Source organism: Salvelinus fontinalis, chromosome 14 (assembly GCF_029448725.1).
Source record: "Salvelinus fontinalis isolate EN_2023a chromosome 14, ASM2944872v1, whole genome shotgun sequence".
NCBI lineage: Eukaryota > Metazoa > Chordata > Actinopteri > Salmoniformes > Salmonidae > Salvelinus > Salvelinus fontinalis.
Window position 1 is genome coordinate 50,804,712 of NC_074678.1, and position 17,192 is coordinate 50,821,903.

Consider the following 17,192-nt stretch of genomic DNA (forward strand, 5'->3'; position numbering starts at 1 on the left):
AATTGATAGCTGGCCATTATTTTCAGGCTACAGCCTTTCATCAAAGATGCTTAAAGAAGTTTAACATTGGAATGGGGGGTAAACTCACCCTTGTGCCAGACCACTCAACATACGTAAAATGCTACTGAACAATAGGGGTCACCAACCATAGTCCTGGAGAGTACGGGCTAGTGTTCCAGACTAACACTGTCACACCTGATTAAATCAATCAACTGCTCAGCAAAATCTTGATTAGCTGAACCAAGTTTTAGAGCAGGGCTGCAACAAAAACATGCACCCCGATGTTGCTAAGAAATTGATCTGAGGTCAGTTTAAGGATGTTTACTCTCTAAAGGTCAAGTTAAGGATTTCTAAAGTAAGCTGATACTGGATCTGTACCTGAAGGACATAGTCGAGGACGATGTGGCGGAAGCACTTGCGTGTGGCCGTCAGGATGTTGGTGGCCTCCTCCACCTCGTGCTGCTTGTTGCGCGGCACCTGGGCATTCTTAGTCAGCGCCGCCTCCTTCTCCTCGCTCACCTTGTCAAACTGCTTCTTGGACTCTTTGAACTTACGTAGGTCCCTAAGGGCGGGAGGTGAAACATAAGTAAGAAATAGGTATGATAATGAGGAAGTCACACCTCCGCTAAATCTTTGTCAATCTAATACAAATGTACTTTATCTCATTTGGAAACTTCAAATACAGGTGTATAGACCTTTCTCTCGTTGGCATTCAATTGTTTCTTTGTAGTCATGTTTTGGTTGTACAAGTTGTATAGAGAAGGTTTTCTGGTTTTTACACGGTTTGAAAAACAACCAGAGCAAGTGGCTACAATGGCATAATCGTCCAAATACAGGTAAGCAAGAAGCAAGGATCCCATTTCTTATTATCGCCTTTGTGAGTGGAATGAAGCCACTCACAAAGCCGGAAAGAAGAAATGGGAAACATTGAACAAACAATCTAGTTAATGTCAATCATTAGAGGAATAAGTATATCGTCTGTCTATTTAAAGGTCTTCTCAGTTTATTAGGTGTATGACTAAAGGGAAGCTATTGCCCTAAAAAATCTAATTTCTCTCACAAATGTGTCTACAAAAGGCTTTGGGGGTGATTTGTAACCAGCAAGTACAGTATCATTTGATGCACCCTGACACAACTTCCAAGTGGAACTCAATGTTCAAACTTGAATCATTTGCTAGTGTTCGCAATGTGAATTGTACATTTAGAAAGAATTGGCACAGATATGAGGACACTATTTACTCCAAACGGAGGGACAAAGGACACTACTTAAACTCAAGTGCCCACATCTTGTTCGTTGGCTTGTACTGCTTGAGTGAAATAAAGTCACCTTTGGATCACAGAAGGAGTGAGTAATTGTTTGGGAACATGCTTTTGAGCTCTTCATTTATAGGGCAGAATGCTGATGTAGGAGTTTAGCCTGTGTGTGGTGTGAGCAAAGGCTGAGGCAGCGGGCTAATCCTGCATAATGAAACAAATTAGGTTTCCCTGCAGGCTTAAACTCTTACGCAAACTGTCTGGGAAAATGTGGGTGCATTAGCTAATAGGTTAGGAAACATTTAGAAGCTGTACTTTTACACAACCTTTAATACTGAGCAAATAATATAGTATTCCACATTGCGTCGCAGACCGTGTCTCATCCCATCCTTTATCGTATCGGATACACTGCCGCCGATCGCCTCATACATATTCATATGCTGTTTGTGTGACTGATTCCTCCTTGTGCTGTGTGAATTTATTTATGTCATTTCCTTCCTTAGTTATTTTAATCCTAGACCATGATCTATCACAAATCATTTGAATGTTGAATAGAGACACTGTCCATTGTTATTGTGCAAAATAAGAATACAACTAGCAGTGATATGGTGAGGGAGCATTCATTTCGACCTACTTACTCCTTCACAAAAGTTAGAAGCTGGGTCTTGACTGATCGCTGGGCCTGGTCAAACAAAATCTATAAAGCAGAGAAACATGACTGATTAGTACTTTATGCAACCGGGTAACAGTCACAAGCTTTTCACATTTTAATTATTACAAGCTGAAGTGTGTATGAAACAAATTTATTTACAGGGAATGGTGTGTGTGTTCTGCAAGTTAGCACCTCAAACCAGGGTGTGTACTTTTACTTCAAAGGTGGGCTCACAAAACACATAACAAAATCAGCATAGATCGGGCTGACTTTGTACCTTTCAGGAGTACTTTTTTTAATGCACACCAGCACAACAGCCTACTGGTTTCAGCTCAATAATGACATGCTGTGCTGCTGTGTTCATTCTCACTAGTAAGAGGTCACAGACTCAAAAAACTTCTCCCTCCTTCAAACAGACAGCCCGCAAAATTAGCATCAGAGACATCGAAGTTGAAGCCCTCATGGTGTTAAGCCTGCTGATGCAGGGCCAGACAATATGACTGTGCTCTGGTGACAAACAGATTCGGCTCTGTGCTTAAAGGATCATGTGCTCGGGTTAACGCTGAATGGCAAACTATAACCATCAGTCAGCTGATCTCACTGCAGTCTCCAGTGTTGAGTCACGGTCTTAGATCTGTGGCCCTTAGGGGTTTAGGGAGTATAGAGAGGAAGAAGGACACTAAGAAGGAACTAGGGAGGTCTCTCCAGTGATGAGTCACGGTCTCAGACTTTAGGGCAGGGGTATTCAACTCTTACCCTACGAGGTTCGGAGCCTGCTGGTGTTATGTTCTACATGTTCTAATTGCACTCACCTGGTGTCCCATGCCTATATTAGTCCCTGATTAGAGGGGAACAATTAAAAAATGCAGTGGAACTGGCTTCGAGGTCCAGAGTTGAGTTTGAGGGCTCTAGGGTTTAGGAAGCATGTATTATTATTATTTATTTATTCAGGGCAAACCCATTGAGTGCATGGTCTCATTCCCAATGGTGCCCTGATCACAACAATACAACAACCAATATAATGTAAAACAAAACAGCAATCAATACAAAACACAAAATGTATGACAGTTACAGTCCTCAGCTACTAGGTCCTCAATTAAAACACCCTAAACTGCCTGAGTAGCACCTGAACATCTAATTGTAATGAGTTTTGCAAGTTGTTCCAGCAGTGAGGCGCATTAAAACTAAAAGCGGATTTACCCGAGGAACCTCAAGGGGTAAACAACCCTGTGAACGGGATTGGTAACTGATTTGTCATACCTCAACAACAAAGTTAGGTAACTCGGAAACAAAAAGGGAATAGTGAAGTGATCTATGGGACTTTAAATGAGGACCAGACAACCTTTTTACACAGGATGCAGTGATGAGTATTAAAAATGTCACCTGTGATAAAGCGAAGGGTGCTATGGTAGACGGCATCCAAAGGTTTAAGAGTAGTGGCTGCTGCATTCTGGTAATGGTGTCACCATAGTCAAGTACTGGCAGAAAATTGGCTGTACAATCTGCTTCCAGCTGTTTAGGGAGAGGCAAGATGTGTGTGTAAAAATTGTTTTTTTTAAAAGCCCACTTTAAATCTTTGCTTTTTAACTAACCCATCAGTATGTTTTTTTAGGCGTTAAATCCTTGTCAATCCAAAAGCTCTGATATTTATAGGCGGGAACCCGATCGATGGGGGAACCATTAAATTAATAAATATGTAGTCCATCTGAAAAATGTTTGCGAGAATTAGAGAACATATATTTAGTCTTGCCCACATTAAGTACAAGTTTTAAACCAACTAGGGCATTTTGGAAGGTAAAGTCAGATTGCAGCTCTAATAATACCTGGTCTACAGTTGGGGCAATGGCATACATAACAGTATTGTCTGCATCCAGATGAATATTACAAGTTTTAACAAAGGACTTAGGACACTAAGAAGGGACTAGGGAGGTCTCCGATGTTGAGTCAGTCTCAGACCCTTTAGTTTAAGGAGTAGGACACTAAAATGGGTCTAGGGAGGTCTCCAGTGTTGAGTCACAGTCTTTGCACTACCCTGATGGGGTTTAAGGGTATGGGGAGAAAGGGGGTAGGACACTAAGAAGGGACTATGGAGTCTTGAACAGAAAGGGCTGGGGAGGTCTTTGAGAGAAGGCAGGAAGCTTGTTCCAGATTACATGTGGTTATACATTTGGAGCAAGATTTGGTTATGGTTTGGGTTTGCAGTTCTGCTTTTCCAAAAATTACAAAAAAATGTAGTGTCCCACTCTTAAAACCACCCACTGGACACTTAACCAGTGTTTTAGACTAGCGCCGGCTGTAAAGCCAGTAACACACATTTTCAGCCAGGTACTTCTTCCACTTAAATTAAATCCACTCAAAATTAAACATTTTACAATTCGCAAGTCAGGAAAAAAAAGTCAGTCAGAGAGGCCCTTCCGCTAGAATGAACGATATGCATCTTCTAGAGATCTATTGATAGGACATGCGCCTGACACAAAGTGAGTGATGGCAGGGAAACACTGTTGGTTTGACGTAAGGCCGGGCGATATAATCAAATGAATTCAATTCATTTGAATGTATGTTTTTGCGTGATATTACAAATGCCTGTATCGCAAGAATCAAGGTTTTGTTCTTTTCCGTTTTTATGATTGATGTCCGCTTGTTCTCATGTTGTATTTTTGGTCTCGTCTCCTTCGCTTCTTTGTGCACCTTCCCATTTACACCAGAGATCAGTATATAATGATGAGATGGACGTCATCGCCCTAACAATTGGAGTCGTTGTCCCAAAGGTGGGAAGGCAGGCGACAAGCTTACTGTAGGTCCAAAAAAAGCATTGGCCTTATTTTTTGACAGATTTTAGCGTCCCCACTTCCTCTATGGTTTACACACACACACCAAACCCCACCCCTTGCCTCTGACGCCAACAAAGTTGAGAGATGACATCTTCCTCTCTGACATTTACATTTGAGGTTCGGGCCCACAGAATCAGTCATATGGACACCAAAACCCATTGACACACTGTAATAGAGGGGAAAGTTGACTTTTCTAACGATACCCTGTTTATATGTCCCAACTACTCAAATTGCACACAGAGCAGACCCTACTAAAACGAGAGTATCAATGAACATTGATTCTGGAAAATGACTGAATGCTAAGTTTGGCTAAAATGCTGCTAGCGGTACGTGACAAAGACTGTTATACTAGCTGTCTAGTCTGTGTTTTATAAATGTGCAATAAGCATAAACACAATTATATTCGGATTTGGCAGCTCGATCTCATTCAAGAGAAATAAGGTAGGCTATTTGATTTCAACATCTGAACATAGTGGACAGGCTAACATACTTTTCAAACAGTTGGAGACAGACAAAAGGTGTTTTCATAACAATTCAACTGTTCAAACTGGTTCGCTAGCAAATAGATCGAAGTTGGCTACAATTGAAATATAAAGATTAGCTGGCTAATCACTAGCATATGGGCTTGAGAAATTGTTGATGAGACCTGTGTTAATATTCTATAGCCTAATGCTTGCTACAAGAAGTTAGTCATTATTAGTGAATGTACATTATATTATGCATGGTTCTAGTTAAATTTGTATCAAAAAAGGGCATTTTCATAGACTTGAAAGCCAGATCAGTGATTGCAATACAAAACAGGTTAAACTATTTTGAAAAAATTATTAGTGGGTCTTGTGGTTGTGGAAGGCTTATATTTAGCCTAGGTATAACTTCACAAGCCCTGAATTAATTTCATTACTGCTGACTGTTTGATTGTACAACCATGCTTATTTAGAGAAAACATAAAACAAATTGATGTACACTACCGTTCAAAAGTTTGGGGTCACTTAGAAATGTCCTCCTTTTTGAAAGAAAAGCTATTGTTTAGTCCATTAACATAACATCAAATTGATCAGAAATACAGTGTAGACATGGTTAATGTTGTAAATGCCTATTGTAGCTGGAAACGGCTGATAAGCTGGTAAGCCTTTTGGCCCCTATCTGCAGACAAATAATGAAAACATTCGATGAAGGTAGTGAATCCTCCTCAATGCATAGGTAGGCTACTGGAGCGATAGCCTCACTCTGGTCCAAAATATAAAATAAAACAGATTTAATGGTTTTAAAAGCTAATACTTATACTAAACAAAAATATAAATACAACAATTTCTAAGATTTTACTGAGTTACATATAAGGAAATCAGTCAACTGAAATAAATTCATTAGGCCCTAATCTATGGATGTCACTTGACTGGGAATACAGATATTAAGAGTTATCCTTATTTAAATAAAGCTATACTAAATATAGTACATCCCCAAATAATTGATTAAAACACACTGTTTTGCAATGAAGGCCTACAGTATCCTGAACAGGCCTCTGTAGGGTAACACCATGGTGTAGCCGGCTCTTGTTTGCAACTGTTGGACTAATGATTACACCCTAGATCAGCTAGATAATTACCTTGATTACTCAAATTTCTCGACCTGTGCGCCTATATTCATTCATAGGCTAGGTTGTAGCAACCTCATGATGGATATAGGGAAAATTCAAGTATCACGTAGTAGCCTAAACCTATCGATGTTACATTGAGCTGGGTGAATGGAATTAGAATGACAGTCATCCAATATGCTGTAACCGAAATAAGACCATGCTCATAAAAACAATTATCATCCACCCTCATCTAAAAAGGCACTGACCGCCACTGATCTGTTGGTCAAATACCTTAAAAATAGGTAGTGGATCAGAAAACCAGTCAGTATCTGGCGTGACCACCATTTGCCTCATGCAGCGCAACACATCTCTTTCGGCATCAAGTTGATCAGGCTGTTGATTGTGGCCTACGAAATGTTGTCCCACTCCTCTTCAATGGATGTGCGAAGTTTCTGGATGTTGGCGGAAACTGGAACACACTGTCTTACACGTCGATCCAGAACATCCCAAACATGCTCAATGGGTGACATGTCTGGTGAGTATGCAGGCCATGGAAGAACTGGGACATTTTCAGCTTCCAGGAATTGTGTACAGAACCTTGCAACATTGGGTTGTGCATTATCATGCTGATACATGAAGTGATGGCAGTGGATGAATGGCATGATAATGGGCCTCAGGATCTTGTCACATATCTCTGGGCATTCAAATTACCATCGATAAAATGCAGTTGTGTTCATTGTCCGTACCTTATACCTGCGAATACCAAAACCCCACCATGGGACATTAGCATAGTGATAATATTAATACCCTAAGGTCGAAGTCTGCGCCCCTACAGAAATCTAAATCAGCACAATTTTTTAAAATCCCTTAAAAACCTGATATCTGTTTTTTGCATTGGATGCGTCTCATTCCCGCCTACGTTGCACTTCCACATCTGTGGTGAAAGGTGACAGAGCTAGAGCGGTGTTTGTCAGACCATGAGACATCCTGAAAATCTGTCTTCTCACAAAATTGTGCGTAGCATCCGAACGGTTTGGCTTACTCGGGCTTCCGAGTGGCGCAGCGGTCCGAGGCACTGCATCTCAGTGCAAGAGATTCTGGTTCAAATGCAGGCTGTATCACATCCGGCTGTGATTGGGAGTTCTATAGACAATTGGCCCAGCGTCGTCCAGGTTTGGCCGCCATTGTAAATAAGAATTTGCTCTTAACTGACTTGCTTAGTTAAATAATGCTTAAATAAATTAAAAAATTACATTTTTTAACAAAAATAAATTACCCCTCTATGGAAAGATGAGAATCTCACCAACATGATAGCGTCTTGGAACTGGCAGCCAATCTGCCAACTTCTGTCTGTAGTGTCTGAACAGTTTGGGCTACGCACTAATATGAACCCTCTGTGGAAAGGTGAGACTCTCATAAACATGTCGGTTGTCTTGCTCTAGGACGCCCACAAGTCTTTCAAGTCCAATATGAATCTCCAGTTTAATTTTTTTTATGGAAGTATATATATATATATGGAGACTGTTTAGTGACTAAAATAAGGGGTTAAATACATCTACAAATAAAAAAAATAGGCCGGGGGGGGCTTTACTTGGATCATCGCGCTCTAGCGATTCCTTGTGGTGGGCCGGGCGCCTGCAGGTTGACTTCGGTTGTCAGTTGAACAGTGTTTCCTCCGACACATTGGTGCAGCTGGCTTCCGAGTTAAGCGGGTGTGTGTTAAGAAGTGCGGTTTGGCGGGTCATGTTTCGGGAGGACGCATGACTTGACCTTCGACTCTACCGAGACCATTGGGGAGTTGCAGCGATGAGCCAAGATTGAAATTGAATATCAAGAAATTGGGGAGAAAAAGGGGATAAAATACAAAAAATAATAATAATACGTTTCCTGATATTTCTCAAATATAGGACAGACACTTCAGAACAGACTTTCTTTTTATATTTGTATTATTATTTATGAATCTGTTATTCAATGCGTTTGTATGGGCTAATAGCGGTAAGCCCAAATAAAAATGATAGGTAAAACAATATATATACATTTGTTTTTTGATATTTCAAGGGGTCTTAAAATTCAAACTCTAATAGCAAAATTACCCTTGGTATGACCTTCTTAAAACAATTGCATATAGCTTAGCAGTACCCCCCCCCCCTCCCCCCTCATTCTAGTACAAATAAGATAATTAGGGACCTCACGGAATACAGGCATTAAGACAGAATTCAACAATATTCAAGCGTTTATTGACCTTAATAAGGAATCAACTAAATCAGGGATGGGCAACTTTGATGGAGGTAGGGGTCACAAAAACTCTGAACTCATCATAAGGGGCCGCAGTGGCTCGCGGGTCTGCGTACCCACATCCATACCCACACATGCAGTCAGCCTGCCCTAGCCTTTTAGGGGCCCTTAGTAACATTTTGTTGGGGGGGCCAGTGGGATCTTGTGAGCAAAACATTTTAGTGGTCCCCCTTAACAGCAGAGAGAGAAGAAAAATCTAGTTTTTGTTAATTTCCGGCAATTCTACTCATTTTGCCATAGGGTGTCGAGATGTTTGCAGTTTTGAATTTGATATCGGAGTGAGAGAAACTAAAGAAAATCAAGGGGAGCCCACCGGTCAGTCATTTGATCATGATTAATACAAGTTTAAATAGCTGGCTATACCAACTTACCAATCTAAAACATTTTAGCTGACATGGGCTAATTGAATGACTATTAGTGACTGACATAACAAAACTGCTGATGCACAACGACATTTCAGAAATTGCACCTTGTGTATTCTACTATTCTAACTCAACATTAAGTTGAGACCATGACTGAGCCCCAGTATTCAATAATTTTCGCGGTGTATTTCAGATGGAATCAAGGCAGTAGAAGGCGGGGGGTTAGGTATCAGGCTACTTTATGTAGTTGTGGAAAACACTGCTTAACTGGACATGTGTGGTCTTTGGGTTAGACACACAAGCCAAAGACGATACAAGTGCGTGTTTAATTTAGTCAATAAAACCTGCTGTATATCATGCCTTCAGAGAGTATTCATACCCCTTGACTTTTTCCACATTTTGTTGTGTTACAAAGTGGGATTAAAATGGATTTAACTGTTTTTTATTTCAACAATCTCCACAAAATCCTCTAACATCAAAGTGGAAGAAAAACATTTTGGGGGAATTAAAACATTAATATATCTTGATTAGATGAGTATTCAACCCAGAGTCAATACATGTTAGAATCACCTTTGCACAGCGATTACAGCTGTGAGTCTTTCTGGGTAAGTCTGTACGAACTTCACACCTGATTGTTCAATATTTGCACATTCTTTGAAAAATTCTTCAAGCTCGGTCAAGTTGATCATTGCTAGACCGCCATTTTCAAGTTTTGCCATAGATATTCAAGTCGATTTAAGTCAACACCGTAACTAGGGCACTCAGGAACATTCAATGACGTCTTGGTAAGCAACTGCAGTGTTTATTTAGCCTTGTGTTTTAGGCTATTATCCTGCTGAAAGGTGTATATGTCTCCCAGTTTCTGTTAAAAAGCAGACTGAACCAAATTTTCCTCTAGGAGTTTGACTGTGCTTAGCGCTATTCCGTTTATTTTTATCCCAAAAAAACATCCTAGTCCTTGCCGATGAGGAGTATAGCCATAACATGATGCAGCCATCACCGTGCTTGAAAATATTAAGAGTGGTACTCAGTTATGTATTGTGTTGGATTTGCCCAAAATATTTTTATTGTTGACAAAAAGTACAATTTATTTGCCATATTTTTTGCAGTATTAGTGTCTTATTGCAAACAGGATCCATGTTAAGTCATATTTGTATTCTGCACAGGCTTCCTTATTTTCACTATGTCATTTATGCTAGTATTGTGGAGTAGCAAATGTTGTTGATCCATCCTCAGGTTTCTATCACAGCCATTAAACTCCAACTGTTTCAAAATCACCCTTGGCCTCATGGTGAAATCCCTGAGCAGTTTCCTTCCTCTCCGGCAACTGAGTTAGGAAGGACGCCTGTATCTTTTTCATGAGTGGGTGTATTGATACACCATCCAAAGTGTAATAATTGCACCATGCTCAAAGGGATATTCAATGTCTGCCTTTTTTTTTTTACCCCCATTTTCTCCCCAATTTTGTGGTATCCAATTGTTAGTAGTTACTGTCTTGTCTCATCGCTACAACTCCCGTACGGGCTCGGGAGAGACGAAGTTCGAGAGCCATGCGTCCCCCGAAACACAACCCAACCAAGCCGCACTGCTTCTTAACACAGCGCATCCAACCCGGAAGCCAGCCGCACCAATGTGTCGGAGGAAACACTGTACACCTAGCGACCTGGTCAGCGTGCACTGCCCTCAGCCCGCCACAAGAGTCGCTAGTGCGCGATGAGACAAGGATATCCCTACCGGCCAAACCCTCCCTAACCCGGACGACGCTAGGCCAATTGTGTGTCGCCCCATGGACCTCCCGGTCACGGCCGGCTGCGACAGAGCCTGGGCTCGAACCCAGAGTATCTGGTGGCACAGCTAGCACTACGATGCAGAGCCTTAGACCACTGCGCCACCCGGGAGGCCTTGTCTGCCTTTTTTTACCCATCTACCAATAGGTGCCCTTCTTTGCGAACCATTGGAAAACCTCCCAGGTCTTTGTGGGTGAATCTGTGCTTGACATTCACTGCTCGACTGAGGTACCTTACACATAATTGTATGTGTGGGGAACAGGGTAATTTAAAAATCATGTTAAACACTATTATTGCACACAGAGTGAGTCCATACAACTTATTGTGTGACTTGTTAAGTCCATTTTTACTCCTGAACGTATTTAGGCTTGCCATAACAAAAGGATTGAATACGTATTGACTCAAGACATCTCAGCTTTAAATTGTTATTCATTTGTAAACATTTGTAAAAACATAATTCCACTTTGACATTATGGATTATTGTGTGTAGATCAGTGACAAAATCTCAATGTAATCCATTTTAAATTCAGGCTGTAAAACATAAAAAAGGTACTGTATAGCACACCAAGTTCTGTTTCACATCAAATGTCGCCTTACCGTGTGATAGTTGATCATCTCCTGCAGACTCTCGGCAAACTTTGTGAGACTGGACTGTGGGAGGAAAAAGAAAAGTGTAAAACAGAGATAAAGTAAATAAATATGTACAGACACATGGGATAGAACAGTTCTATGTAAAACATCGGTCTCAGAGTAAAATGTATTATCCATAAATTATACACCTATCCATCAATGTAAAATAGTCCTATTGTATTAACTAGTCACACCATCTCAGACACACGACACACACCGTTATGAGTGACATGGTATAATAATAATAAACATTGAATTCCAGACTAGTAAAACCTACTAACAGTGACTGAGGTATGTGTATGAGGAAATGCTCTAGTGCAGTTAAGAATTTTCACGTCTTATCTGATAAATGATAATGGCAAGGAGAAGTAATCAACATTTTAAAATGAACAGATTTGGTAGATAGTTTCATTATTTTGGCCTCCCCACATAAATAAAACATAGCCTATTAGCTAGAAAAATGTATATTCAAACATATTGACGCAGCTGTTTAACTAGTCAAACAAAGGTGAGCCATTTGTTGGCAAAAATGTATGGCCACGTCAAGAAAGCTTTGCCGTGCCCTGTACTCGTGGGTGCTTTTTCAAAGCCTGTGTCATAGATTCAATGAGTGTAATTTGCTCAATATTAGGAGTTTAGAAATAAAGTTGACATCATTAGAAAGACAGATTATTATTTTTTTATTAATATTTTTTTCCGCAGACCCCTGCAGTACCTCCGCAGACCCCGGTTAAATACCCTGCTCGTGTGCTGCTACGCCGCTTTAGCCATTTGAGCAACAATGGTACCTTCAGGGAGAATTCTTCAACAATAGGGACATTCTTTCAGAAAAATGCACTGTGGCTGAACTTCAGACCCAGGAAGTATACAAAGAAGGAGCGGAAATGCAGGCCACTCAATGCAAAAATGTGTGTGAGAAAATAACAGAGGAGCCCCACAAGCCTAAAGGAACATAGTTGAGGACACCAGGGGTTATCTAACAATATAAACGGTCAGTTTTGACTTGCGACGCTCAAGCTAGGTTACTGTAGCTCTTTTACCTCAATGACTTCATCTTTGGTGGAGCTTGCAGCGAGCTCGCGGATTCCATTGACAAACTGTTTATTGGCAGTGTTGTAGGCCTTGCCGGCATCGATCATCCCGATGCATAGCTTCACTAGCTAGAGATGAGAGAGAGATGACAGAAGTGATTAATGGATGAAATAATGCTTGCTTTCCATGCCATCCCTTTAAGACACTGTTCCGTGTTCTAACACTGGAAATTTGTTCCTGACAAAAGATAGCAGTTTGATACATAAACAAAACAATTCAGAGGTTTGAAAATGAAACAGCTGTTTGCTTGGGCAAACATGACTTCACCAGAAACCAGCTACCAGTAATTAGGCTAACAAGCAACCCTCTACATTTAACACTTTTTTCTGACTCATTGGGGGCAGACATAATTCAAATGTTAAGTAATCCCACAAACACACCCTGGACTTTATCCATGCACTCCTACACAAGAGAAAGCAAGGAAGCGGAGAGGCTAAATGTTCCACTATGGTTTGTCTGATAGCTTTAGTGCTTACGAGAAACAGACTCACTCCATGACAGGGTCTATGACCAAAAGCGAGACTTCAGTTAAAATTCTGTAGTTTAAGGTGAAATTGGACAGGCTTATGCCTAATTTTCAAGGACACTTGTGATACCTTTGCTTAGTTAGCATTTTCCCCCTGAAGAAAGCTGCTCACTTCCCTTTCTGCCATCATTGACTGCTGCTCACAAATAGGGTCGTTACGTTACCACCACACCTGCAGTTACGAGTCATGCCCGCAGTCAAATTCCACCTGACCGTTGAGCCACGGTAACTAGGCTTTTCCAAAATCGAGCTCTGATGCCGCTGATGGTCATTAGTAGCTTACCCAACTTGCTAATGGCCTGGTGCTCAGTGCTCCATTGTCCCTCTAATCACTCTGACATCAATGCAAATGAATTAGAAATTCAAACACTTCATGAGAACACTGGCATTTAGAGTTTGAGCAGAATATAGGGTAACCTGTTGCGCAGCAAGAGCCAGCTCCTCATAGCTGGTTGATGTATGGAATGAAATAAGTGATCCCATAAGCCCATAATGCTTAACATTTCTATAGGCTATGCAATTGCATGAGAAAACAATAGTTTTGATGGCCTATATTAAAAATCATAGTCGCATGTTTCATGTAGCCTAGCCCATAGGCCTATATGTTTTGATACGGTTTGTATCAAAACTAATGTGGCCAAATAATTAAGCGCATAGGACCCCTGGAACAGTGTTGGAGCGCCCAAGCCTACAGAGCTTAGCGAAACATATGTTCTGATAATCCCAGTCATTGCGCAATCGTGTGTGAAAACAGAGTTGACTGGCCACTATTTTAAAGAGGCCCCCAGGTTTCACGTGCTTCATTTCCTGCAATTCTACACATTTTGTCACAGGGTGGAGGCAAATGTTTGCAGTTTTAAATATGATACCTAATTATCAAATGGGCCCCACCCCGGTCTGTAATTCAACCATGCTTATTACATGTTTAGATAGCTGGCCGCTAAACCATTATTATTATTATTATTATTTAACCAATCTAAAAAAAAAAATGCTGACATGGGCTATTTAAGTGACTGCTGATGCACAACCAAATTTGAAATTGCACCTTGTGTAACAGTACAGATGAGACCCCGACTGAGTCCCCCCCCCCAAAAAACGTGTTGTAATTTTTTTATTGGTCCGCGGGCCTACAAAAGGGGTACGCCAATTGCCCATCCCTGATTTAGACAATTTCACCATAGTAAATTATCGGAATGAGGGGATGTTATTGTCTGAAGTTTATTTACTTTACATTCAAGGGGAAATGTGCTTCAAGAGACTTAATATTGGCCCAATAAAGCCTGTGTTGTTTTAATATTCAACTTGGCTGTGTGGAGGCCTTTCTCTATCTCAATGGCAAGGCTTAGTTTCTAAGAAAAGACTGAACTTTAGCCTCCTCTTCAAGGAACCCTCCACCCTGCTGTCACACCAAACCCATCTGGGGCAGATCCTTCCACTACAACGCAACAGGGAAGTGACACCAGGGTATGGAATGAGTCAGATACATGATGACCAAAGGGTGGGAGACTAGAAAAATGCAGTGGATATCACAGGAGATCCAGGATCAGTGAGTGAACTTGCAAAAAATAAGTCAATTCCACCAACAAACCATTGAAATACTCCAGTGACTGGCTGCAGGGTCTTTATAGACTTACCAGTGGGATTTCATCACACCTCTCTTATGTACATAGCTTCACAGTTTGAGACTCTCACCCCCTCACTCTGTGTGATCTCGTACTGATCTCAGGCCAGTTATAGGGGACCGAGACACAGGGTTTTTATAAACAGGGAGTGGTTCATAATGCAAACAATAGGATTTCCATCATCATTGCTCCAAACTAGGGTTGGGCGGTATCCGAATGTTCATATCGTCATACTGTCCTTCCCTCATCCCAGGATATATGGTAGTACCGTATTAGTACACAAGGAGCCGCTAAAAACACAAAACAACTCCTTTTGATTCGGCCACTTAATTAGCTAACTAGCAAGTTAAACCAAATACACAGCTGGACTATTTAAAAATAAACACCTGACTGGCTCATCTGTTCTGAGGAACTACGGTAAGCTTTATAATGTAAAACAAAGTAACAGGTCAAATGAAGTATGCAATCAGATTTATCTCTTAACATATTGCCCAAGTTGACTAAGTAGGCTAGCAACAAATATTCTAATATATTAAAAAAACTTCAAATAATGTCACGCCCTGACCATAGATTGCTTTGTATGTTTCTATGTTTTGTTTGGTCAGGGTGTGATGTGGGTGGGCATTCTATGTTGTATGTTTAGGTTGTCTGTTTCTGTGTTTGGCCTAGTATGGTTCCCAATCAGAGGCAGGTGTCAGTTGTTGTCTCTGATTGGGAGCCATATTTAGGTAGCCTGTTTGTCTTTGTGTTTTGTGGGTGGTTATTTTCTGTGTCTATGTTTCACCATACGGAACTGTCTCGGTCGTTTGTCAGTTTATTGTTTTTGTTCATTGTTCAAGTATTCTTATTAAAATGGATACTTACCACGCTGCGCATTGGTCCTCCTCTTCTCATTCCAACGACAAGCGTTACAAATAAATCGTTTTGAAAAACCATCCTGTGGCTATTTCTAAATACCCCTGTATGTACGGTATACCGCCCAAGCCTACTCAAAACCCCAAACTAGACCCTACTCACCTTGTCAAGTTTGGACTCCAGTTCCCCGACATCCCCCTCCACCTCCTCTACAGTGGCCCTATGAGGAGAAAAACAACACATTTCAGTCACTCCACTGGCAGAAGGGGCTGCTACATTTCAATAGATAAAACAGTCAATGGCAAACAAGCTACAAGGGAAAACGAACAGTCGATACATTGCTTTGCACTGGAAGGAGAGTCAGACTGAAATTAGCATTCCACGTGAAGGTGGGGCAATGCGTAGGACAGACGAAGAAAGGAAGCGAAAAGCAGAGGAAAAAGGGAAGATACTTTATCTACCATTTAATCCACCTAATATACACTACCATTCAATAGTTTGGGGTCACTTAGAAATGTCCTTGTTTTTGAAAGAAAAGCAACATTATTGTCCATTAAAAAAACATGAAATTGATCAGAAATACAGTGTAGACATTGTTAATGATGGAAATGACTATTGTAGCTGGAAACGGCAGATTTTTTCAAATGGAATATCTACATTGGTGTACAGAGGCCCATTATCAGCAACCATCACTCCTGTGTTCCAATGGCATATTGTGTTAGCTAATCCAAGTTCATCCTTTTCAAAGGCTAATTGATCATTTGAAAACCTTTTGCAAGTATGTTAGCACAGTTTAAAACTTTTGTTCGGATTAAAGAAGCAATAAAACTGGCCTTCTTTAGACTAGTTGAGTATCTGGAGCATCAGCATTTGTGTGTTCGATTACAGGCTCAAAACGGCCGAAAACAAAACTTTCTTCTGAAACTTGACAGTCGATTCTTGTTCTGAGAAATGAAGGCCATTCCATGTGAGAAATTGCCAAGAAACTGAAGATCTCATACAATCCCGTGTACTACTCCCTTCCCAGAACAGCGCGAACTGGCTCTAAACAGAATAGAAAGAGGAGTGGGAGGCCCCAGTGCACAACTGAGCAAGAGGACAAGTACATTACTAGTGTCTAGTTTGAGAAACAGATGCCTCACAAGTCCTCAACTGGCAGCCTCATTAAATAGTACCCGCAAAACACCAGTCTCAAAGTCAACAGTGAGGAGGCGACTCGGGGATGCTGGCCTTCTAGGCAGAGTTGCAAATAAAAAGCCATACCTCAGACTGTCCAATAAAAATAAAATATTAAGGTGGGCAAAAGTACACAGACACTGGACAGAGGAAGATTGGAAAAAAGTGTTATGGACAGATTAATCTAAGTTTGAGGTGTTCGGATCACAAATTAGAACATTCGTGAGACACAGAAATAATGAAAAGATGCTGGAGGAGTGCTTGACTCCATCTGTCAAGCATGGTGGGGGCAATGTGATGGTCTGGTGGTGGTATTATGGGAGATTTGTACAGGGTAAAAGGGATCTTGAAGGAAGGCTATCACTCCATTTTGCAACGCCATGCCATACCTTGTGGACAGCGCTTAATTGGAGCCAATTTCCTCCTACAACAGGACAATGACCCAAAGCACAGCTCCAAACTATGCAAGAACTATTTAGAGAAGAAGCTGTCAGCTGGTATTCTGTATAAAATGGACACGTGGAGGAGGCCGTAGGA

At 41.0% G+C, this 17,192-nt stretch overlaps 1 protein-coding gene across 4 annotated transcripts in view; it reads right to left on the minus strand.

The window, feature by feature from the left end:
* The window catches only part of LOC129811083 (arf-GAP with coiled-coil, ANK repeat and PH domain-containing protein 2-like), a 106,268-nt gene that overhangs the window by 54,988 nt on the left and 34,088 nt on the right, over nt 1-17,192 (minus strand). For all 4 annotated transcript variants that reach the window (XM_055862238.1, XM_055862239.1, XM_055862237.1 and 1 more), the window contains exons 2-6: nt 15,642-15,699; nt 12,425-12,544; nt 11,352-11,405; nt 1,893-1,951; nt 379-562 (exon numbers count right to left, since the gene is read on the minus strand). In XM_055862238.1, coding sequence (XP_055718213.1) covers nt 379-562; nt 1,893-1,951; nt 11,352-11,405; nt 12,425-12,544; nt 15,642-15,699 — 475 coding nt within the window. The remainder of the gene's footprint in view (nt 1-378; nt 563-1,892; nt 1,952-11,351; nt 11,406-12,424; nt 12,545-15,641; nt 15,700-17,192) is intronic.